This window comes from Larus michahellis, chromosome 4 (genome assembly GCF_964199755.1).
Source record: "Larus michahellis chromosome 4, bLarMic1.1, whole genome shotgun sequence".
In the NCBI taxonomy this organism is placed as follows: domain Eukaryota; kingdom Metazoa; phylum Chordata; class Aves; order Charadriiformes; family Laridae; genus Larus; species Larus michahellis.
The window spans coordinates 40862965-40888761 of record NC_133899.1 but is presented as its reverse complement, the minus strand read 5'-3'; the positions used below and the strand labels follow the sequence as shown (position 1 = coordinate 40888761).

The 25797-nt window shown below is 41.6% G+C and overlaps 1 protein-coding gene across 4 annotated transcripts in view; it reads right to left on the bottom strand.

Moving 5' to 3' along the window:
• The window catches only part of CCDC88C (coiled-coil domain containing 88C), a 100100-nt gene that overhangs the window by 31088 nt on the left and 43215 nt on the right, over positions 1 to 25797 (bottom strand). For all 4 annotated transcript variants that reach the window (XM_074584207.1, XM_074584206.1, XM_074584209.1 and 1 more), the window contains 9 exons: positions 18726 to 18784; positions 17028 to 17111; positions 15559 to 15699; positions 14632 to 14816; positions 13979 to 14060; positions 13363 to 13521; positions 7199 to 7345; positions 5602 to 5746; positions 2661 to 2842 (listed from right to left, as the gene is read on the bottom strand). In XM_074584207.1, the coding sequence (XP_074440308.1) occupies positions 2661 to 2842; positions 5602 to 5746; positions 7199 to 7345; positions 13363 to 13521; positions 13979 to 14060; positions 14632 to 14816; positions 15559 to 15699; positions 17028 to 17111; positions 18726 to 18784 (1184 nt within the window). The remainder of the gene's footprint in view (positions 1 to 2660; positions 2843 to 5601; positions 5747 to 7198; positions 7346 to 13362; positions 13522 to 13978; positions 14061 to 14631; positions 14817 to 15558; positions 15700 to 17027; positions 17112 to 18725; positions 18785 to 25797) is intronic.

Here is a 25797-nt window from a genome sequence, read left to right as displayed (position 1 = left end):
AACACGTGCCTCATTACAGGAAGTGTTTAAACAAGCAGGGGCTGCCCAGATTGGAGATAAGAAGGGCTTAACAGTCAGAAATGTAACCATGGTAAGGTTCATTGGGCTCAAAGGAGCTGTTCAGAGAAAGCTGGAACAAACTCAGTAACTCAGCAATAGCTGGTCTTCATTAGCACCTCCCAGAAAACTGGAGGCAAGTAAGAAACTACTGTTTACAGCTTGTTTCGGTCCAAAAAGTCAGGAATGCAGAGAAAACAGATAGGTACTTGCACTGCTACTACTTGACTGTGCCTGAAAGGAGGGTTTTCTGTTATTAGCGCCTCTGAGAGCCTTGCAAGAAAGGAAAAAAAGATGTATGTGACTTTTCCTTCGTATCATCTCCCCTTGTACTACCTGAACAATCCTGTTCTGGCCGCATCTTTCCAAGCACTAGATCAGTAAATAGCCAAGCATACTCAGAAACAATTTTGTAAAGTCCCAGACAGTGGATGAAATCTGACTCCAGTTAAACAACTTTAGGGAAACAAGATTTTACTGTGGGTATCTCGGGAAAGTTACAAAAAAACCCCCAGGCACTACACATTCGAGAAAAACACTTTATGTCTTGTCCTGTGACTTTATATGTGCTTGTCTTCAACAGTTTTTAAGAACTGTTGCCCTCTCCTCTGCCTATTGTCGTAACCACTCTGCAACACATCAGAGACTACTTCTGTTACCCCCTTTCCCTAGCACCCCCCCGCTGTGGACATGCATTCCCTCTAATTACAGGGATACATGTGCAAGAGAAATGTAAAAACATGTTAGAGAGAGAAGATTAAAAAAAGCCCAACAAATTCAAACATCTCATATCAAGATTATTTTACATATCGTGTTATCAGGACTCTGTACACTGAGAGACAATTGCGTGTCTCGCACAGACTACAGAATACTGTTTACTACCTTTTTTTCCCAAATCTCCCTGAATGGGAGGTGAAGTCCATCAACAGCTTGACTGGCCTGTGGTATTCAGTCAACAGTTTCCACCATATCCCATGTTTCTCTGGTGATGAGTTCATGCATTTCAATTGCTCTTAATAGTACTATTTTTACCTGCGATTTTTTTCCTCGTTGTGATTCACGCAGTGGCCCCCTTTCACCACACGGGCATTCCCCACTACTGGTTTTTGCCTTATTTAACTACCAGACCTGTAGCTGACCCCACCATGTCAACGTATTCATCATCATCAAAAACATCAGACTAATTCTGGAATCACAACTGTTGGCACCAATACAGTGCCATAACGAGAGATGCCCACAGGAATCTGCCTGGGGTAAAGCCAAGGTTTGACCACAGTTGTTCAAGCGACTTGAATTGCTGTACACCACAGGTATCTGCTGAGTACTTTATATGCCTTGATCTCAAATTTTAAGCATGTAAATTAGGGCTGGAGTGAATTACTCATACACAACAGGTCATAAAAGGGAGTGTGGAAGGAGGAGTACAGTGAACTGAATTTTTACAGTTTTCCTTGTTTGCAGAAGAAAGCCAAGAAGCAGAACTGGTCTCTCAACTTGGCAAAAGAATCTCTCCAGAAGACAGAATGATCCGGTGATGGATACCTGTTCTCCTTGGCAGGGAAACTGACACTCTGCTAGTTACAATCTGGCACTCTATGACCAGCATTTCATACCCATATTCTTTCTCCCCTTGCCCTTTAAAGCACTCAGCTAGCCCACAGCCAGGCCTGAGAGAACTGAAATCTTTTCATCAACGTCTCACACACACACAGGTTACAGCAGTAATGGGAAAAGGAGACATGAGCCTTATATTCTGGATAATTTAGCAAAGGTAGGAATGTGGAAAAAACTGACGTGGAATTTTTTTTTTTTATACTCAGACTAGCAAGCATCCTCCTTCCCCACTGGCACTTAGGTCAATTAATCAGAGTTCAAGATGCAAGTTAGTAATCTGCCAGGCAAAAATAAAGCTAGTGGCTGGAGGTGAACTCGGCACTGTGTTTCACAAGGACAAGCACTGAGCCGGCATTTGAGCTAAATGTAATCACAGTTAATAATAGAGTGTAACACACGTATATATAAAAATAAATTTTAAAAGTGATGACCTGCATGTTTGTTACAAAGGTTAAAAGAACCCAGATCTTTGCAGAGAGGGAGACACTAGAGAACTTCTAATAGCCAAAAGGACAAGACAAAGAGCAGATCCAGGACTATGGGCAGCAAAAGACTCATTTAAAAATATATTAACCTGAATTCACCTGTGTGATTTGACTTATGTGGAAACAATATTAAAACTTTCAAAAAAACAATCAATGTGTCCGTGTTTCCCTTGCCTAGTAGTGACTGCCGTGAGACCACAGAAAAGGACACAACCAACAGTACCATCAGAGAGGGGCAAACGAGCACTGAAAGACAGCTTTTATGAAACAAGAACAGTCATTTTTTGCTTACAACTATGCCCGTAAGTAGTCAGTGAAATAGAAGGCAATAGAATACACCAGTGTCAGAACGCGATTAAATAGATGGGCCCAAAAACATGCACAGTCTTCTGGGGAACCTGGGTGAATTCCCTGCAATCCCTCATTGTTCATGAATGCCATACGGCCCTGCATGCACTGCGTTTAAGAACCGAAGATCCCTGTTTGTTCCCATGAGCAAATTACCTTTTTGCTAAGCTGTTGATTTTCCTTTTCCAGTTCCACAAACTTCAGGCTGCTCTCTCTGGAGGTCAAGGAGGCATCTCTCAGCTCTTGGATTGTGTTCTGCAAGCTCTGATTATCCTTCTCCAGCTTCAGAATGCGACTCGAAGCACATTCATTCAACTCAAACACAAAGGACTTTCTGGCTGTTGAAACATGAGAATCAGAAAGTGGCACTAACCAATTCACAAGCATCTCCCTTCCTAGGTCCTTAAGATTCACTTGTATGAAGGTAATTGCAGTCAGATCCTTATCATTTCAGCTTGACTGCTAAGTAAACACTTTGTTAAAAACAGAACCCATTTTCATAGATAACGATTAAGACCTTTAATAAATGGGGAAGTATCCAAACAGATAACCATCTTAAAATTACTTACTTTCCTAACTCTTCTTAATGTTGCTTTAGTCATGCTAGTAGCATGTTTAATGTTAGTAGTAAAATATACTTTTGACACCCTCTCGTACTTCCATCAGAGGAAATAAATTGAGGCAGAATGTAAACCACTGCAAAGTGTTTGCTAAAACAGCAAGATGGTGCACTTCCACAAGCTAGTGAAAAGCTAGTATTCAATCATATTTACTCATGGAAAAAATTCTTACAGAAGCGAGTTTCAATACTCATCTTCACAGCTACTTCATCAAGAATATGCCAAATCAGGGAGGATATTTTACTACCAGGTACCCAGGCACAGGACACGGGTCAGAATGTTGATCATAGAGAAGTGTCCGAAGTTGAAATCTCAGAACTAACAGCATTTATGCAAGTTTTACAACAGAGATGTTATTTTACTCTGAATGTTTGTAGATCAAAAGTCTCGCTACCTCTCAGCCTTAACTCCCAGCAGCAAAGCCTCATTGTTCTGTTCATTTCTCTGCCCAGCACCTGAATAATTATAAAAGCAACCCTCTGTTTCACATGGCATAATTGCTACCCTTCACCGCAAAACCACATTTCATACAAAATTGACTTTAACATTGTCTTTAAGTCTCAGAAATTATTTACTCCTGCTAAATAATCAGCACTATTACATACAGTACACTGAGTACTTTAGAACTGGCAAGTCTCTGGGAATGGTAAAATCCCATTTGTCACTTTTATGGAGCATCACCTGGAGAGTTTTGATCAAATGACGACTCAAATAGTAAATATTAACTAAATACTCCAGTTGAGTTCTGTCCTGAAGCAAAGCCCACCTAAACTATTTTTCCCATGCTTATTTTTAAAATGATTTTGAGTAAAATATTCCAAACTAGCAGGTAAAATCTTCTGTTATCTACCACCCTTGCAGACTCAACTTTAAATCCCGGAACAGGAGGTTTTCCAAAAGAGCTTTCCAGACGGACTCTATTTGTACAAACAAGCTGCATTCAGAACAGCAACATGCATTGGAATGGGACTTCTTAAAGAGAATCACTGTAAAAGTAGGACAGCACTTCTGTGAAATAATTTAAAAGTTTCAAAGTTTAATGTTTTTAGGTTTTTTTAAATCAGGTTCCCTTCACAAATTTTTTTTCCTACTGAATACAAAAGACTACTCATGTTCTCAGTTCCTCTTACTCTCTTTTTCTTTGGTTAATCAGAGAGGTTCTGGAGCTCCGGTGCTGAAATGCTAAGCATCAGTGCAGTGAAGGAATTGCATCTTTTTTCATTTTTTTTAAACCACTCTGTTGAGCAAATTTTGAAAGATATATTTGATAGAAATTAAAAAATAAGATACAACAAAATAAAACCAGCATCCTTCTTTCTATTACATCACTAGTAAAATCAAATCAGGAAGGGGGCAAAACTTAGTACTTGAAACAAGCCGGAAAATTAGATAGTTTTGCATTTTCCCAAAATACTCTTCATCAAAATTTGTAAGTTTTGACAGAATTGTGGTTTTTCCCTGCTGATAAATATAATAAGTAATATCCTCGATTACACATAAGGAAGAATAGAGTGCCATTCACATCTCAGGCTAAGGTAAACCTGCTCTGCAAGATTATTAATTAAAAGTAACAATTAATTAGCCATTACTCTTAGTAAAGAGAACTCAGATCCTAGACAGCAAGCAGATTTGAGAACTGGTGTCAGGCAAACATTCAGTTATTTTACAAAACCAAGCTATTCTTCTAGACAGCTTTACTGAAAACTGAACATCCGCTTGCTCAAATTTATTACTTTGTCTTCAAGTTAAACTGTTGCTGGTACACGAAGCCAAACATGCAAGTCTTAGCAGAATCAGGCGAGTAATCAATAAAAGCTGCACATTAAACTGCACAAAATAGCTTGTATTTCCCAGGTTCCATTTAGCATTGTTATTTAGGCTGGCATTACAGACAGAATGAAAGTTAGACACAAACCAATGCTAAAACCTGACTGGTGAAGCAAGCATTAGTTACGTTTGTGACAGTTATGGAAATCAAATCAACCATTCAAAAAAAATACTCAGCCAGTTATTTTAACCGTACACATTTTTCAGTATCTAGTAAAAATAAATGACTTCAGCATACACTGCTTCCTGGGACTTAAAGACCAGCTAATTGTCTGTACTAATTGTACTAAAGAACGCTAAGGATCACAGACTCCTCCCAGCCATTCAGTTAGAAATATCCAGTGTTTGCTGTGACGTTTCTGCTGTGCCATTTACAAAGCTTTCTTTTTTTTAACTTTTATCATTTAAAAGTCACTTTCTCAGTGACGAACAAAATAAAAGGAAAACATTTTAATGCTTTCAAAAGCAAGTGAAAGAAACTAGAATGAATATATTTTGGAAGTTCTGAAAAACTAAATTCAAAGTCAAGCGGCTGAATGAGGGAAGTTCTCCAAGGTCGGACTGAACTTCTGTTCCCATCTCAGCCAACCAACCTGTCCACTCTGAAAGAGCCCACAAGCACACCAAGAGCTGCCCCAGCTGGTACTCACTGTCTGCAAGATCTGTGCTTTTAGACAGTTGTTCCAGTTCCCAGCCTAGGTGTGCAGACTCATTCATGCTCTGTTTCTGCGCAATCTCCAAGACCATGTTCTCCTCCAGCAGCTCTTCAATTCTCTTCTTGTCCGTGTCTCGGTCCTGTGCAAGACACACATGAACGAAAATACATATACAGCTTATCTGTAAGATTTTTCTGTCAGTTGAACTGCTACAAGCACAACACATGTTTGATGGTAGAAGAATCTCCTTAAACACTGTGTGCTTTTATACTGAACTACGTGTACAGCATTAAACGTTTGCTGTGGGCTGCCATACGTGCCACAAGATGCAGCGCAGCGACACCCAACTGGCCCTCTTTAGAGTCAGCTCAGGTCCATGATACACTTGGAGGGAGCGTGACTGGAGTGAGAACATACTGGGTGACGACAGGGCTGGTACAAGCCAAGGCTAGCAAGGCAGGCTGGATTCAAGCTGTCTCCAGAGCTAAGCTCTTCAAAAACATGTAGTATCATGCACTGACACTCTGGAGACTCTGCAGATTTAACCTTGAATTCCACTGAGCTTCTTCAGCTCATCACATCAAACCTGGATCCAGTCATATGGACTGGCAAGTAATAACTAACTCACAATTTAGGCTTTAAAATATCCAGAAAACAGATCTGGAGAATGAACATGCTGTTGCTTCTTGTGACTATTTTGGCCATTTGCATTTGTGGGAGCTGATGGGGTGCCTCAGAGAGTCCCAAATTTTCAGAAAACATCACCCAAAAATTCATCAAGTCACCTAGAAAAGCATCATTCAAATCACCAGCCACTTTGGAAGAGCTGGAGCATGACATGACCCTTATAGTGCCCTGAATCAGTCATTAAACGTAACTCCACACGGCACCCTCAACATCTTTGTTTCCAACAGACCCTGTTAGAAACCTGATGGAGTTAAACCTCTATACGGTTTAACCACAAGAATTCAAAACACAGTGGGATAAGAGGAGGACTGTTAAGTCAAATACAAGAGATCAAAGAGTATTTATTATTTCTAGTGGGATTATAAAATACCATGTTGCTTTCTGTTTGTAGACAATAATCTGCCACTTCTTATGTTTCCTTGCCTATGAAGCAACAAGCCATGTCTCTGATTTACACAGAAATAAAGTTTGGAATTTTGTGGCTTTTCCAGCAGTACTGGATTCTTAAACTCACTGTAATGGCTAGAGGCTTTGTTTCCAACACGAAAGACCATTTATAACAGTAGATTTCTTTTCCTATATCCAAGAGATTTCTACTTAACTGTCAGATTTTAACATCTCTGTCATCAATACGCATGAAAGCAACCTGTAGTTTAAAATTGTGATACATCTTCTTGCATAAAATTACATGTATCACTCTCACATGAAGTAGCATTGGTAATATTTACACTGTTAACATTATAATATTTCAAGAATTCATGCATGCAAAGTCCAAACTAAAGACCTTTTTAAAAGCACTGGTGATTTATTTGCCAGTCTCCACTGGTTTCTGTGACACGAATCTGTGACCCAGCATAAAAACAGAAGTTCAAAAAATCAGCATGATGAAAAAGAGAAGGCATACCAGCTCTACGTCATGAAGTTTGGATTTCAACTGCAAGTTTTCCTTCTCTAATTCATGCAGTTTATCACCACGAGCTCTTGCCATTGTTAGCTGTTCTTCTAGCATGGCCTTTGTTTCAATTAATATGATGTTGTCCTCTCTCAACTCCTACGGAGAAAAAGTAACAGCGTTAATCTCTTTACATAAACTGACTTTTCAAAGACCAGGTGACTTTCACAAACTGACACTGAAAACAGCAAAAGGAAATTTGACATGGTTCTCTGTTTCACAAAAAAGGTTTTACCTGATGCTTTAATGGGAGATGATCTATGTTTAATTATCTGTGAGTCATTAATGCAAATAAATCTAATACTTCTTATTGGTTTTTTCCTGAATTTTAGAAGTTTAATGGAGCTCCTTTTGCTTTATATGAGGCTGGATCAAGAGATGCACTGAAGACTCGAGACACAGAAGTTCCATTCTGATTCCGCTGTTTGTTGTACCATTTCCTTAGCCATCTCACTGTAGTCCCCAGTTTCAAAATAGATCATTTACTTTCCCGGGATGTTATAGCGTATTCAAAACACATTGGGGAGAACTACTCGTCAATATATACTATGTCCATATCCCTGTTTCAGTAGTTACATGTTAATGTCTGTTTAATAAAGTTTCTCTCTCTCTCATGAACAGAATTTTAATTCACTTAAACAAAAGTTGTTGTTTTATACTTAACACACCCCGCCCCATCCCCAATAAACACATGAGCATTAACTGCACAAGCCATGTTGCTTATCCATTCCAGCTTTTGTATCTGCTTTTACTCAGCAGAAGTTTAAGTGATTACTGTGCTGTAGCCACAGCATTAGAAACAAGTTAATTATACAGCACTCCAAACGTTCCTTGCAAAGCAACAAATGAAGCTCTGTGCATTCAAGTATCTTATCTCCAGAAACATGAAGTGTCCAAAGCATAAAATCTGACCGTGTATTCTTGGTCGTGTTTTAAACACATTGATTAAATTATGCCTTATTTCAAGCTATAATACCTCACTGCTAGCTTTTACTCTTGTTAAGCCTCAGATGAGTCTTGAGTCAGAGACAGAATTTCCTATGGCAGGAACATATCACCATTTAAAATATTAAATGGATACAGGAAGGATTTTTGCCCAGAGGAGTTACAATGGGGCAAGATGCAGATTATTTGATTCTCTGAAGAAAGTTCCCTTTGTCTTTCCTTGCTTTCTCCTCCCTCCTCTCCCCATCCCTTCCCCTACTCCAATGAAATATGCAAAAACAGCAAATGTGCACACAGACAGGATGAAATGCTTATAGCTTGACGAGTTTATTCCTGGACAACTGTCTTCAAAATGTGAAGTCTCTGCTGACATCAGTGTTCGTGTCTGCTCTTTCAGACCACAGACATCCAAACCAAGTAGATTCCTAAAAGATCACCAGGCATAGGCAAATCACTTGCTTCATCAGCAACTACCTTGTCATTTTTGGGGGTACAATCAGCCTTGAGAAGCCTTATGCGGCTCAGTTATTTAAAAAAAATGGAAAAACAGAAAGTAATCTTAGTTGTTTGCTGCATCCTGACTGTAGCTGACATAACATGGAAAGTCTACCTCATGCAGTACCATAATGCCCTTGACGTCTCAGTGGGTCAGCTACCAACTTGCAAAACATGAGAGGAAAAATTTCCCTACCACAGTAGCATTAAAAGGACAAGTATGTTAGTGCTTGTGAAGTGGTTCAACTACCACAATTAAAATGTCTGAGTATGCAAGTAAGTAGAATAATAAGAATACTGAATCACTAATTTTATAGAATCAGCATTTCGGGCCAAGTCTGATCTAACAGGGTCATTTCAAACTAAAAAGGCTGACACTAGAACAGATGACAGACCAGAAGAAGTACACGACACAAAAGGTGCTGGGTGTGATGTAAGCTGCTGGAATACCCGCAATGAAACAGCAATGTGACAAGAGTTTACTTTGCTACATCATCACACTCAATCTGGACCGCAGCCCTAAGAAGTAAGGTGGTGTCTGACCTCAAAAACGTGGCCTCAGAACTATCCCCAAAACTGCCTACCAAGCAGGAACTAGTTATTTTAGTGTCTGATGAAGAGTCGAGCTACGTGCCAAGTACATACACATATCCAGGCTCTGGTACAAACCACACATCACTGGGAGCTGCAATATACGGAAGACTCAAGCAATTTCCATCAAGTGCCTGCCCAGGAAAGGCGGACATGTCAGTTCAAAGCTGTTCTGATGAAATCTTAAATTAATAACCTGGTGTAAATGCCTGCTGTGGAGAGGTCAACATTGCTCACTGGTGTAGCCATGATCTGAGGTTGTCTTAATATTGAAAAGTTCATATAATTTAAATAATTACTCCATGGGAGCTTCGTAGAGTTACATCTCAAGGCCTGGAAGGTAAAACTGTCCAAATTAAAACATGTCAGCACTAACGTCTCCCAGAAGTCGCTGGGATAACATAGTTGAGCTAAAAATGTCTCTGGCTACACATAGCACTTGTTAGACAATCAGCAGGTGGTGGTCATGGGGTGGTGGTGATTCCAGTGGAATTAAGGTTTATTTTTTCTTTAATTAACAAACCCACCAACATTATTTTGTAACTAAGAGTTTATTTTTAAATCAACAGCTAAAATAGTTGGCTGTGGATTTATTTTTTTTTTAAATATACTGAATTTACTAGGCAAGGGATTAAAGAAACCTTTGTTTTATATCACTTAGATTGTGATGGTTTAATATCCAACATACAAAATTCTGCTTTTGTAATTGCTAAAATAAATTACATGTTTTGGTTTGATCCTGTATCAGTGTGCCTTGAAATAGGTTTAAGAATGTGCATTGTGTACTCATATGGTTACAATTAACTCTGAGGGTAAGTGGTTGCACAATCAGGGTGTGTTGCTACTGGAAAACATTTTCAGAAACTAAAGTAGCAATCAGATTGTTTAAATGTGAAACTAGAGAATTTGCACATGCATCCAGACCTAGTTATTAAACAGAGTTCAAACCCCTCCCTTCTGGCAGTTCAGAAACTGCCCCTACTGAGCCATGACACAGTTAGCATCTTGTGACAATCAAACGTTGCCCTGGACACCTATATGAAAATATACAAGAGATGCTTTTGCTTTTTTTAATATGATTCCTGCTGCCATCCTGCATGGAAATGTGACTGCAGTGAGGAGGAAGAATGGGCAAAGCAGACTCCCTGACCTCAGAAAATAATCTGATCTCCTGGAGCAGCAGAAGGTTCAATGGAGAGGAATGCCGGAGGGAAGCTTTGCATCGGAGAGAAGCACCTCCTTGGAGGAAGCCCTGCATTAAGGCTGCTCCTCCACATTCACGGTTATGACCCCATTAAGCCACCCCAGCAGGAAGGGCTCCAGAGCATATTTATCTCTATGTTCCTTGAACGATGGTCAAATTAAAATGTCATTTCTGAACAACTTTGTCAAGACATACAGAGAAGGAAAACACCACACATGCCTACATGTGTTATGTTCATGTAGGGAAAGACTTGCTCCTTTTACACACCTTCTGCAATAGCTCCTTAAATCTCTTCCTGCTCCCACTGCTGATTTGCATTATGTGCTTTCAGAAATTACTTGTAAGCTTGCTCGCTGTTCTTTAAGCTTGTCACGATATCATACACAGAGCACATTCCATACTTTTTGCCCAAATTACCAAACGTGTATGCAAACCACAACAAGGAAAAGATTTTTAAGTGCTCATTTAACAGCTTTCTGCATTGATGAACATAGGTAAACCCACTTTTTCTTTTTACTTACCAATTTGGCACTGCTTATTAACAACCCTGTCAACACCCTATGAGCCTTAAGGTATCACATTACCATAAAAAAGTGGCTTATGCTGTACTTTACGCACCTACATTTTCATTGCTGTGGTTCTGTAAGATTTGTTCAGGTCTTAAATCTTAGAGTTTATGAAGCCAGCCACAACCAGTAACTGCCCTGAGATGAATCAGCACTGGACTGTCTGGTGGTAAAAATCTCTACCGTGTTACATCCCTGCACAAATCTGACAACTTGGAATTGTAAGCCAAACAGTTTTTGAGGGAGCAGGAGGAATCTGAGCAGACACTGAACTGACTCCAGCCATCATCCTTTTGGAGTGGTGGAGGACTTCAGACAGGTAAGACAGAAAACTGAGAGACCATGGCAAGTTGGATACTGGCTGCTATGCACAGCCTTTGTGCTGCTCCATGACCATAAAAAAAAGACAGAACAGCGCCCTGTGGAATCCTCTGAATGTATCAGCATGAAACCACTGGAGTTTGCCTGACGCTGCCACTGCTCAACACTGGCAGTCCATGGCTGTGCCAAGACTTGATCAATGATGGGAGAAGGAGTGGTGAGAATGTGAAACTCTCAGGGTATCCCAGACCACAGAGCAGCCTGCGGACAGCTGTGCAATCCTGCCGCATATTAGGAGAGCTCAGCCCCTACAGCAGCGACAATTTTTGTTCTTGGCCTGGAATTAGAAAAGTGACATATCGATGGGAAATATTCTTTGTCCCACTACTGTATTTCAGGGAGGTATCCTTGGAGAGCCAGCACTCATCTCTGACCTTCAGTACTTTCACCAAAAACTGACGAGCGTGGAAGAGGGAGTGAGGAAACTTGGAACAAATTTGAAACTGAAGTGGAGGTCTCTTTACTGAAGGATGTGGTAAGCAAGATCAGCAAGCAGACTGCAGAGCAGGAAACTGCCGGCTCTAGGACAAGCAAGGAGGCTAAGAACTCAAGAACAGAAAGACCTAATTCCCTTGATCTTGGATGAAGACAAGACTAAAAAACCTCCTCTCCTAGCTCCGGCTAAATTATCTGACCAGCAGGTAGAAGCTAAGTGACTCCAGAGCCCAGCCAAGAGGGAAATGCCAGGATGCCACGCTGATAGCGAGTGTGACAGGTTAATGCATGGCTGATTTGCCACCTGGAGGGAGGAAAACACAGAGAGCCAGAGCTTCAAACTTCCCAGTGTAAACTGGGAATTACTGAGAGGGAAGATAGGCTTTTATAGTCTATTACTACATTTAATAACCATCCACTTTAGTGAACCTATTCATAAGAAGCAGCAGCTAGCTGGCCCCTTAGGTTAGAGAGGGAAAAAAAAAAAAAACACCTACAAAGTAGAGTTTATAGAGCAGAAATAAGGTCTGTGTTCTCAGCCAGAGGCCTGGCAAATGCGAGTTTCAACATCACTCTTCCACCTCAGACCTGGGATTCTATCTAATTACAGTGAGGTTGTCAGTTACTGAACCTCCATACGTTCAGCAAGTCTGGATATTTATTTGACCTCAGCTGAAGTGTTACGTATGTGGATCACTGAGAGTTTAGGTGAGAATGGCTCAAAGAACTGAAAGGACAGAAAATAAGAGCAGTCTGACCTAAATTTAAGGCCAGCCATGCTACCAGCAACGAGTTTGTGTAGATAGTCTCCAAGGTCCTTTCTGAACTAAGTTAATTAATAATGCCAGGAGGGGCACAGCTGCAGGTGACTAAGCTGAGTAACTGGCATGACAACTCGAACATTATACATTTCTCATTGACATGCCCTGCTCAGGGCATTATGGAAAATCCAAATTTTCTCTCCTTTATACTACAAGCAACAGTTGCACAAAGGGGTGGCTAGAATTTGTCATCCAAGGTCACGCTTAAAAATGCCCAGCCATTTTAACAATAGTTGCATCTGCTATAAAACCCTAAGGAAAAACACCCAGACATTCATTTAGTAAACTTATACATGACATTTAAAATGTTGGTCAAAGGAACAGCTCTGTAACACAGGCATTCTACCTAAGATTAAATTTTCAAGGCTAGACTAAAGGTCTGGATTCTCTAGACAAAGCATCCAGAAAACGTCTGTCCTGTTTAGTCACATAATGCTGAAAAGAAGAGTTTATTAAAACTAATGGATATTTACTTTTTGTGTGCACCAAGTCCTTCTTGCCACTGAAAGAAGTTTTAGTGTTGCTAAGTCAATAATTATGACGTATGTTATGAAATTTCCACTTGCTCTGATGTTTTGCTGCAGTCAGCTCAATGACAAATGACACATGAGCTGGTAACGCAACAAAAGCCAAACGTTAAGGATTACTCAGCAAATCTTTCTCCCGATTTTCACTTGCCTCCATGCGAGCTTTGTAAAAATCCACATCATGAAGTTTCTCTTTGCACCGAACAAGTTCCATCTCGAGTCTCTCCACACGGTTTGCCTTCTCTCTCAGAGAGTCGAGCTCATCTCTGTACGCTCGGGCAGAGCGAGCATCTGAGGCCAGGTGGATATTCTGGGAGAAGCGAGGAATAAGCAGTGAGAAAAATCTTAGTACTTTAAAGCATGTTCTTTAAACTTCATTTTTATTTATTTACTTGCTTATTTGAAGTGTAGGCAAAGAACATTCCCCCAGTTCAGGAGTAAGAGAATTCTCCTACTAAACAGTAACTTCTCTACAATGCAGAGAGGTTCTTCAGCCTGTTGGGACTCTGCCATTTCTAATGCCTGGTGCTGCATAAGCTTCAGGCATTACTAAGCTATTTGCAAGCTGAAGAGCAGATGAGACTGCTCTCACCAGTTAAGTGGAAAGCGTAGCATTGCTACGCCGTAGCCACAATCACCAAACAGCTTGCTGGAATAACTTGATTTCTTCATTGAAAAATAGGCATAGTAGTAGTATTTTTAGCTTCACACTGAAAGAGGCTTTTTTAAATAGGGAAGACTGTCACAGTAAAACGAGCCCATCTTACCTCTTGTTTTATTTTTTGCAGCTCTAGGGTGAGCTGCTCAACTTCATGTTTAGAATCTACAAGCTGCTCAGACTTCTCTTCCCTGAAAAGGATTAGAATAATCTTAGTATGAATTATTTTTTTTTTCCCCGAAACAATACTGATTATATGGAAAGGAAGACAGAAATCTCCTAGCATATTCAGAACACAGAGCCTCTTTTCATGACAGCTTCATAAAAGCAAGAGGTTTTTTTTTCCTCATGATACGATACACATATCATCGATCTGAGTTTGCAACTCTATTTTTAAACTAAGTACCTCTGTTTAAGTCTCATTGGTGCTACTGCTGTCATAGCAAGCTTCACTGGCCTCTGTTTCCCACCAATAATTAAGAAGTGCAGCCAGCAGCTGGCATTTTGAAAAGGGAAAGAGAGATGAGACACAAAAAGAAAAATGACATAGCCATCACTCTGTGTTTAAAGACCAGTTAAGAAAGAAGAAAGACGGAACACCCATAGCAGCTTCCCACTGCTATGAATAAAATATTTGAAAGATGTGATTCCGAGAGCTCCCATGGAGGTCAGTGTACTGAAGCCAACAGGCACCTGCATTTTCAGGATGCACAAGGCTTATATATTAAGTCTCTTTAGAAGCACAAATCACTGGTGACTCACAGCTCCTGCCGGATTCTTCTGAGTTTAGCCTTCGTGTCTGCCAGCTCAACTGCAAGGTGCTGCTTGTCTTCATTAGAAAGAGGGTTGGCTGGGTTTGGTGAAGAATCTGGACTTGGTGCTTTCAGAGGACTTGGTGGTTGTTGAGACTGCAGATAATCTCTCTCTTGAGTGAGATCTACAATGACCTAGAAATACAGAGAAGTACGTAGTGTCAAGAGATAAACTGTGTAATTATACACTGCTTTTCAAGTATCTAAAAATTATTTATAAATATGGAAAATTATTAGCCTGGAATTATACAGAATTCAAGTGATAGCCAGAAGGGAAGGTTATACAGAGGAGGAAAGGAATCTCCTCTATGCTCCGATCACCAAAACTTTCTCCTTCCAATGCTCAAAATAAAGCAGTCTTTTTTGCCTGGAGAATTCATATAACAACTAACAGTTTTAACTAACACAACAGTCACAGTAAAAAGCATGAAATAAAATTAACAGGTTAAAGAAGGAAAAAGCCTCCTGCAGAGATGTGAAGGGAAAGAAACTGATGAGTCAGCAACAGATACTGCCACCTTCACACAAAAATAACAACCTAGAGAAGATACCGCAATGGTAGATACCAGGGGAGAGACAGGCAAGCAATCACTCAAAGACGCATGACTGAGCAGACACGCAGAGACGAAAATCTCAAGACAAATCCACAACTTCAAATATTTTGGCCTCTCCACTTCATAACAATCATTTCACCACACCTTAGTGCTTACACGAGAATCAACGTAAAAGTCAAAATCTTTCTACAGATTTTCAGAGGCGTAGTGTAAAGGTGGAGAAGAAATAGAAACCCAGTGCACAAACAAGACACAAGAGAAGGAACAGAGCCTGCATCTGCTGCTTCACATGAGCTAGATATGGCAGAGGTAAGGCACCGTACTTCTGTGCATTCATCTCTCTCATCAATGAGCCTCTTGAGGTGGAAAACCATATTCCTGGAGAGAGACTCTAGTTCTTCTGGGGCCATATCTGGGAGCTCCAGCCACTGCAAGTCAAAGACATTCTCCTGGTTGTGGGTCACCTAGGAATAGGAACAAAAAAAAAAAAAAGTCTTTCCACTAATTTATTTGCTGTATGTGCTCCATCCACTGAGTTCTTCTATGGATCATTTAAATAACATACCACATTTCACCAAAACCAGGTTGTAAATAACAAACACAACTACCTTAACTGTAACACCACCCAGCAATTTCTGGTATTTAGGGTTTTTTTTTTAATAGTTATTAGGGCTGATTTTTAAAAGTGATCAGATACATATTATGATCAACAGCATGCGTGCTTGCATATTAGAAGAATGTAACTGCAAGCACTGAAGTGGTCACCACAGGGATTTGAAGGGACTGATCCCACACTGAACAGTCAGGGTCACTGCGAAGAAGCCCTGCTTTCAATGAATTTGCAATTTGCAGCTGACATAGCTGGGAGGAGCTGCCTTTAGCAGAAAAGTCTCTGGTTGCTGCTATCTTACCCAAACTGATTTCCTCTGAATCATTTAGCAGAAATGTCAGGCAAGTCTCTCAAGGTCAGTGAAAGACTGTTCCTGCTTTTGTCATAACCATGTGCTTAGTTCATCACGATTTTTTATTTTTTTTTAAAGCAGAACTATTTTTTTTTTTAAGCATTAAGAAAAAAGTTCCTGTCTTAGACTTTCACTATTTGTTCCTCAAATCTGAGCATACTGGGCTTTCCACACCTGCAGAGCTGACACCCGGACACAGCAAGTGCCTGGTCTCAGCGAGGGGAACTCCCAGAAGAGGCCATTTCCACATGGCTCTCCTTTGGGTCTCCAAAGCAAGCTGGCTCCTAACGCCTACCTGTATTCCTTCCTTCTACAGAAACCTTAGAAGTCCAAGAATACTTGTCGCTGAATCAAACTTATCTTTAAAAACAGAGTTTATGCCCAATTTCAGCTGCAGAGTACACTTTTCAGGACCATGTGAGCTCAGAGGCCACTGTCTGAAGCAAGACGCTGGGGAGCCTGTGTCTCACCTCCCACCGGACTTGGGGACTAAGTGCCTGCACCATTGCTGCAATGGGCACTGCAGCTCCTAAACCATACGTGCTTTTTGGGAATATTGCACAACAACTCGTTCTACATAGCCTGCAACTGGCAAAGCAAGGCATTTACCACTGCATCTCTTTAGAAGACCACTGAGCCAAGTAATGTTCTCAACACCTATCATTTTCATCTTTTAATTTGACAGCAATAACATATTCAATCTTTTTTTTGGTGAAGTTCATGAATCCATTATGAAAATTCCAAGCATTAAGATTTCATAGCAAAAACCCTCTGTTAAGTCAAGGAAGGGAGAGATAAAAAGTCAGAATAGACAATACTGAGAGTCCCACCTCCTGAATGTGTGACACAATGGCAGCTTGGGTTTCAATATCCAGTTGTTTTATTCTTTCAATAAACTCTTCTTTTCTTTCACACTGTTAAAAGAAAACACATCCTGAAACAGTGCTATATATCCTAAAATTCACTGCACCATTTTTCATGTAAATAAGAAAAAATCCCCACATAGCTAACGACAAAATGTTCAAGATCTTCACTCTGTCACACTAGAAGGTCTAACACTTCACTGCTCCATATGGAGCATGAAACGAATTACGCACTAAGTTATTTAAACTTTTTACAGTCAGTACAATTAAGGCTAAGTTAAATGGCTGGTTTTGCTCTTTAAAAATGGGTTCAACACACAATGAGATCAAGAGGTGGGGCAACAGCCGGAGGAAATCATCACAGCTTCATTAACGGAGCTGCACAAACACAAGCCTACATTTACATTGCATCATTTAACCTGTCTGCTTTGCTGTTTGCATTTTGCTTGGTTTTGGCAACGAAAAGAGATGCATCACTATTCACATCAATGCAAAATGTTGCTTGTTGGACTAAATCAACACGTGCTTTAGAAATGGGGTTGGGAAACATTCTGAATAAAAATGAGTGACATTTCAGACAAACAGATTTTAGTAAATCTTTTACTTAAGGCTTTAAAAGAGGCAGACATCTGCTATCTGTATATCTGTGATTGTGCACTAACAACATTAGCGCCTCCTTGTAACAACTCCGAGTTGTGGAGAAGTTAAGCATTACTTAAAGCTTTTTTTAAACTCATTTCTAGCGTCCTTTTGGAGCCTGATTCTGAGCCCCAACCATTCCTTTCACTGGGAAGAACCCCAGACCCGTAAATGGGGGCTGAGGATGCAGCTTGCCAAATCAGACCTTTATTCTTTGTGCTGCAATGCAACACTGAGATAGCTCAGAGCAGCCATATGCGGACAGCTTTCCCCTGACATAATTGACTTGACATAGCTGAGCAGGGTAAGTGTCCTAAGGCATGACAAAAACACTAGGCAGACCTACAAACGGTCAATTATAAGCAAAGACTAGCCCGCAACGTGCCTATTGTTTGCCGCCACAGAGGTTTGGTGAGCAGAACACTGATTTCTTTATCCGGTAACTGCCGTGCATTTCTGGGGAGTTTCCCGTATACATTGCCTGTCTATTTATTTTAACAAGTGCCACATAAAACTCCCCACATGAATATACAAAGTATCTATTCATTTTGGATTTTCTACACGTAATGTTCAGACAAAAGATTATGCAAATAAAATCAGGATTCATTAAACAAATATTCAGACTGTTAGCTTATCTATTTGTTTGGCATCATACTCCATATTTTAAAGCAGTAAGAAAATAAACCAACAACAATCTCGGTACCAAGAACACTGTTCAAAGCTTATCTCTTCCCACTTTGTTATCAAAGTGGGCTACTTAGTTGGAAGAGAACATATCCTGTGGCTGATAAAGCACTGCCAGCAAATTGAGGCAACCGCTGTCACAGTGTGCTTCTTTTCCCCTGCATTTCTTTCATTCACCGATTGTGTCTTCTCACAATTTCAGCTCACGAGCTGTCTTGAGCTGCAGATTTGTTTGTACAGCACTGATCTTTGGGTGGATTTTCTCAGTTCAGAAAAAAACAAACAAACAACAACAAAAAAACAGATTCAAAATTATTCCTCAAGCGTTTAGTGAATGCTCACCTGCACAGCACATCCCAGAACCAACAACAGCAGCTTCTTAATTTCATCCATACTTTTACCTAGAGAGAAAAAAAGGGAATCAGTACATATGTATAACAAATTAAGTACATCCAAGGGATCCTCTCCAAAATATCTGCCTAAAAAGAGAAATAGGACCTTTGAACAAGTGCCTGAACAATATATATGTGCCCATTATGTTACCACACTTCCCATGTAACAACACAGTTCTTAGGAATTAAAATCCTAAATACAGCAAGACTTTTTTTCCTCAATGTGCTATCATTACCTACATTTTCTGACGCTTTTCTGATGGATGCGGTGGGGGCGGGGAGAAATCCTGTAAATAGTTCAACACACATGCCCAGCGCTTGTCCCTTTGTTCTGTCATTAACATGGGTGCAAAAAACCCCACCAAACCACCACCCCTCTTCCTCCCCCCTCAAAAAAAAAAAAAAAACACCACTAAAAGGAAATAAAAACTCCCTGGGCAGAAGCAAATGAGGGTTTCTCTCAAAGAAAGAACTTGTCCTAAATTCTCTGTCTGTAAAACAGTTGCCACTCAAGACTTCCCAAAGCTGAATGCCATTCTGTGCATATAAATTCTCTCCAAGAGATGCTTTAGCAAATAAATTCTGCCTCTCTTCTGCATCAAAGCCTGCTCGCACTTCGAAGCGCAAAGCCCGTGTGCTAAGAGGGATGCAAACCAAGTGATGTAGAAGGCAGACTATATGCACACATGCTCGCGGAGCCGTGGCAGGGAGGAGGCACAGGCAGGTTGTTACTGCCAGGAATTCTGCTGCCACCAACAGCCCCGCCAGCCGCCTCCGAAGGTTTGGAGAGACAAAGCCACACAAGGGGAACCCATGCGGCTCGGAGACAACTGCAGATCTTCTTTCAACAAAATCAACGTGGGGGTTGTTGGGTGGTAAAGAAAATTATGTATATCAAAGATAGATACAGGGAGATGGAAGACGCAGAGCTTCAATGAGGAAACAAAAAATCATTAGGGAGTTAGGTTCAGGAAAAGCCTGTCCTCATCCACACTAGGAGAAGAAGAGAAGAGAAAACCAGGTCACATACAGTTTTCCCTCATCCCTATACTTCTTTGTGTTTCCCGACACAGAGCGTATAACTGTGGGATAAACACTTTCATTTTATGCCCTGCTTTACTTGGGTGTTCAATTCCTCCTGTCACTAAATAGAGAGAAAGTAATTTCTGAGTGTGACTGTGTTCCTCCACCGACACCAGGCCCTTGTAAGGCTGTGCTGGCAGCAAGTCAGAGGCATGTACAGGACCCAGGGCTGGGGAACTGGAGTTAAACTGACTCATCAGTTAAGCTGCCACAGCCCCGCAGATGCACCAAGGCACACTGACCTAAATTACCACGGGGGTTACTTCCATCGTGAGAACCTTGCACACCAGTGTGGCCACGTGCAGGCAGCTCAGGAAACAACTTACTTCCTGATTTTAGGTTCATAGAATCATTTAGGCTGGAAGAGACCTTAAAGATCATCAAGTCCAACCATTAACCTAGCACTGCCAAGCCCAGCAACTAAACCATGTCTCCAAGCACTACATCCACACATTTTTTAAATGTCTCCAGGGATAGCCACGCAACCACTTCCCTGGGCAGCCTGTTCCAATGCTTGACAACCCTTTCAGTGAAGAAGTTTTTCCTAATATCCATCCTAAATCTCCCTGGGCAAAACTTGAGGCCGTTTCTCTTGTCCTATCACTTGTTACTTGGGAGAAGAAACCAACACCCACCTGGCTACAACCTCCTTTCAGGTAGTTGTAGAGAGCGATAAGGTCTCCCCTCAGCCTCCTCATAACACTTGTGGTCTAGACCCCTCACCAGCTTTGTTGCTGCTCTTTGGACATGCTGCAGCACTTCAATGTCTTTACTGAACACAGTACTCGACGTGGGGTCTCACCAGTGCCAAGTACAGGGGGATGATCACTTCCCTAGTCCTGCTGGCCACACTATTTCTACAGAAGCCAGGGTGTTCTTGGCCACCTTGGCCACCTGAGCACACTGCTGGCTCATATTCAGCCGGCAGTGGACCAACACCCCCCAGGTCCTTTTCCGCCAGGCAGCTCTCCGGCCACTGTTCCCCAAGCCTGTAACGCTGCATGGGGTTGTTGTGACCCAAGTGCAGGACCCAGCACTTGGCCTTGTTGAACCTCATACCATTGGCCTCGGCCCATTGATCCAGCCTGTCCAGATCCCTCTGCAGAGCCATCCTACCCTCAAGCAGGTCAACACTCCCGCCCAACCTGGTGTTATCTGCAAACTTACAAAGGCATTAAATATCTCAGTCTTTTCCTCATCCTTGGTCACTTATGTTTCCCCCTCATGTCCAATAAAGGATGGAGATTCTCATTAGTCCTCCTTTGGTTGCTAATGTATTTATAGTAACATTTTTTCTTGTCTTCTATGGCAGTATCCAGATTAAGTTCTAGTTGGGCTTTGGCTCTTCTAATTTTCTCAGTGCAAAACCTCACAACCTCTTTATAGCCCTCCTGAGTGGCCTGCCCCTTCTTCCAAAGCTCATAAACTCTTTTTTTTTTTTTTGCCCTGAGTTCCAGCCAAAGCTCTCTCATCAGCTTCAGAGCACATCCAGATCAGGGATTAAATGCAGAGCATGACTGCGGGACATGAAGAACAAATTGGTAAATTCTGGAGAGAGACAGCAAGTGACACTCCAGTGTGTGTTTCTCATACTCCCAAACTTACTCAGGGCAGAACATCTTCTCTGTTAGAGACTGAAGGAGCAGCCAGCAGGCTGCTTGCTCCAGATCACACCATACAAGTGCTCTAACCCTTGTGTGCTCTGGGCACCTCCACCTGTTGACCATAAAATCCAATTCGTGCACTGTGGCATCACAACTATCCTCAGGGTGAGCCTAGTGGCTTGAAATCACTCGTTTTAGAAAACGTCATGGTTACTTTCCAACAGTGAGAGCATCTAGACCATTCTAAAGATATGCAAACTACTTGATCCATTCAAACCACACTACCTCTCTGCACCAAAGGTCCATGAGATAACAGATGGGCATTGGTGATGCTGCAGGACCCTATGAGGTGAAAGACCTTCAGCTATTACCACAGAGTAACTTAGCACGATCAACCCTGTTCTCCCACCAGATTGGCCTTGCCTGGAAATGCCATTCCGAGACCTCATCCCCACTCGGGCCCTCCCATCAGGAACAGAATCCGAGGCAGACACAGCAAGCCCCTTTGACAGGGAAGGCCAAGACAGGGTTTATAGAAAGGAGTGAGAAATTAAAACACTCGAGTTAATCATAAGATTATTAGTTTGCCATTGTTTTAAAGATAACATTTGGCAGTCTGCTCTCTCCACTGGCAGCTTTCACAGAAAACTTAGCTGTCAGGATTTTCCCAATATTTCTTTTAAAATAAATCATTTTATGCTTGCAGACATGCTATGCACATGTAATGAAAATGTGATTGTACTACCCACTAGAAACACTTTTAAGGTTGAAAGGTCTACTTAACAGATCTACTCTGCCAGCCACACAAGTTTCAGAAGATCACATGTGACTCTTTTTAAAGAGTTCGACTCTTTCATTCACAAGTTGTTTCCCATGGGGTGGAGACTGTTAGCATTAAGGCACTCCGAGATCACTCATACCCAAGCTACGTTTGAGTAACATTTTAAAGCCTTGTAGAATAACATTATTTAGAGGAGATATTTAGAAGAAATAAGGTATGAGTACAAAAAAACCCCTCTACCAATCTAAAGTGCTTTAGAGAGAGTTTTCAATGAAACCTCAGAATGAGCCAGGAAGGGATTAATTACCCCTCTCCCCTTTCATCTCACCCACAGGAGAGCTGAGATACCACACACTTAAGTGCAGTGCCCAAGGTTACTAAGTGAATCAGAAGCACATCTAGGATTATTTCACGGCACAGCAGCAAAGTTCTATGCTCAGGACAATGCATTTATTCTGAAACACACGCTGAACAAAAGCAAGCGATCTTTATCCCCAGTTGAGTCACGCCTCCTGAACAGTGAATGATTCTGCAGTGTTTTTCGAAAGGCTTGATTTGTGCTAATTTAATAAGGTGGTAAAGTTCCTTGTGCAACTGCGTAAGCAGGAATGTGCAGGCCTCCCTACGCTAGCTCATTGGGATGACACAAGTCCTTCCTAGATGGCTGGGAAGAAAGTCTGCTGGGTCCACCCAGGCTTATTAGCTGACCTTAGCAAGACGGTGTCCTCCCACAACCTAGGATGCAGACACTTAGATCTGGAGCAGCTCCTGGCAGACAGGGACCCACAAGCTGAAGTGAATGGACAGGATTCAAACTAGTGTTAAACGGAAAGGTGCTAATTTAAAAAAAAAAAAAAAAAAAAAAAAACCACAACTCTTTTCTTTTACACCTTTTTGAAAATTCCAGGGCAGCTGCTCTCAGGTCGCGTGTTTGTGCCTGTGAGGGAGCCAACCACCTGGGAGATTTGCAGCAAGACCATCTGCTCCCAACCGTGAGAGAGGGCCAGCGGGTTTTCTGGAAAAATAAAGAGAGGGAAAGCCCGAGCACCACCTGTGCATCTTGGGAGCCTCCCTGTGCCAGAGCCAGGAGACCCCTCTGCTCTCACAGGGGATGGAGGGTAGGAAACAGATGGCAGGACTCAGGGAGAAGAGGGATTAGGAGACACAACAACAAACCAAAAAAAAACGGAGGATCAACCTACAGAGACAATACAGCTCATGAAAAATAAAAATCTTTTCTAGATGGCAGAGAAAATAAAAATGGGAGAGCCCAAGCATGTGAAACCTTGAGCTTACAATGCTTGTTTCTGCACTTTTCTACTTTGCTCCTCCTGCAGAGGAGAGTGAGTGCCAGCTACACGCAGTGGCCGGTGCATGTGTGGTGAAGGTGGGAAGGGGTAAAACGCACAAGTGCCTTTTTTCCCCCAACTGTAGCAACATCCTGAGTGAGAAAAAGCCCGAATGCTAAATTTACACTATTGAGGCAGTGTTTTGTTATTAACTTTATATTTTATGAACCTTTGTGCCTCCGGAGGATTGTGAAACAAAATGAGGAAGGAAACCAGACATGAAAAAATACCCCAGTGAGAGTAGACATCTTTTATGTTTTGAATGAAAAACAGTTTCTATAGACACTTATTAGCAAGGACTTTGGGCTCTCTCATTCACAACCTTAACATGTAATTTGAAAAGGGGAAATAAGTAGCAAAGTTTTTTGAAGAGACAGAAATGAGCCCGCTTCAGGCAAATAAAACCTTATTTCCTGAAAAATGTTAAAATCCCCCCCCCAATTAACTATGACTGTTTCAAAGGATTAATTGCCAGTTTCCAAATACACTCACTAGTTGTGTTAAACTAAGCATGTCTAGAAACTAAGAAATTAAACAACACCTCTAAATAGAGTTTCAGGACCAGTACTGTATACTGACATTCCTTGTGTGGGCACATGAACGAGTGGCCATTTACACAGCATGCTAAAAACAGAGGTTAATTATCCATCTGGGTCAGGGCAATCCCAAGCACCGATATAGGCTGGGCAGTGACTGGCTTGAGAACAGCCCTGAAGAAAAGGACTTGAGGGTGCTGGTAGACGAGAGGCTCAACATGAGCCATCAGTGCGCACTAGCAGCCCAGAAAGCCAATAGTATCCTGGGCTGCATCAGGAGAAGCGTGGCCAGCAGGTCGAGGGAGGTGATTCTCCCCCTCTACTCCACTCTCGTGAGACCCCACCTGGAGTACTGCATCCAATTCTGGAGCCTCTACTACAAGAAAGATATGGACGTGCTGGAACGTGTCCAGAGAAGGGCCATGAGGATGATGAGAGGGCTGGAGCACCTCTCCTACGAGGACAGACTGAGAGAGTTGGGGTTGTTCAGCCTGGAGAAAAGAAGGCTCCGGGGAGACCTTATAGTGGCCTAACAGTATCTTAAGGGGGCCTACAAGAAAGCTGGTGAGGGACTTTTTAGGATGCTGGGTAATGGTAGGACTAGAGGGAATGGATTAGAACTAGAGATGGGACGATTCAGACTGGACGTTAGGAAGAACTTCTTCACCATGAGGGTGGTGAGACACTGGCACAGATTGCCCAGAGAGGTGGTGGAAGCCCCATCCCTGGAAGTTTTTAAGGCCAGGCTGGATGGGGCTCTGAGCAACCTGATCTAGTGGGAGGTGTCCCTGCCCATGGCAGGGGGGTTGGAACTAGATGATCTTTAAGGTCCCTTCCAACTCTAACAATTCTACGATTCCATGATAAAAGGTGATTACAGTGATGTGTATAGATGATAAATACGCTGATGATTCTCTTATTGAGCACAGGGGGATTTGTCATGCGGTAATGAACTGAAAAAGATATTCAGCAAGAAAAAAACAAGGAGGAAGACAAAAACAGAGGAAATATAATGGTAGCAACTGTGTACTGCACAGTGTACTGAAAAGACTAAATCCTGTGATGTCAGCTGCATCATTCTGCAAGTCAGATTCCTGGGGAAACTTTCTAAATCCTTTAATTAAACTTTCAAGTTTCTTTTCAGCTCCCTATATTCTAGAAAACAGTCAAAGCCTTCATCTTCCTACAAATATTTTTGCAACTTTTATGCCCATGGCCAAATGAACTGAAGTAGGCAAAATTGCCATGGAACAAAACAATTTAGAGGACATGAAAGCAAGGAAAGCTCCTAAACCCAGCAGACATGTGCCATCTCTATGCAAAATCCCAACTGCTACTGCAATTTTAGTGGTAGCAGCTCTGTTTTTCCAATAGGCTCATGTTCAAAGCAGAGCTACAGAAACTCTCAATAGTCCCAACTGCTGGGTGCCAAATGGGAGCTAAATAGCAAGAACACCACTCTCAGCTTTAGAGCTGTTCTGTTTATAATTTAATACATGTAACACCACTCTTGGCTGTGTTTTAGAGGGAATAAGCAAAATTTGCAGATAGAACTGGTAAAGACAGCTGTGAAAAACATGTATAGTGAAATGTGGTATTGTTACAAGGAATAAGTCACTGAAATTGCTACAGAGTGAATCATATCAAATGATCTAACAGCTCCCTGGTC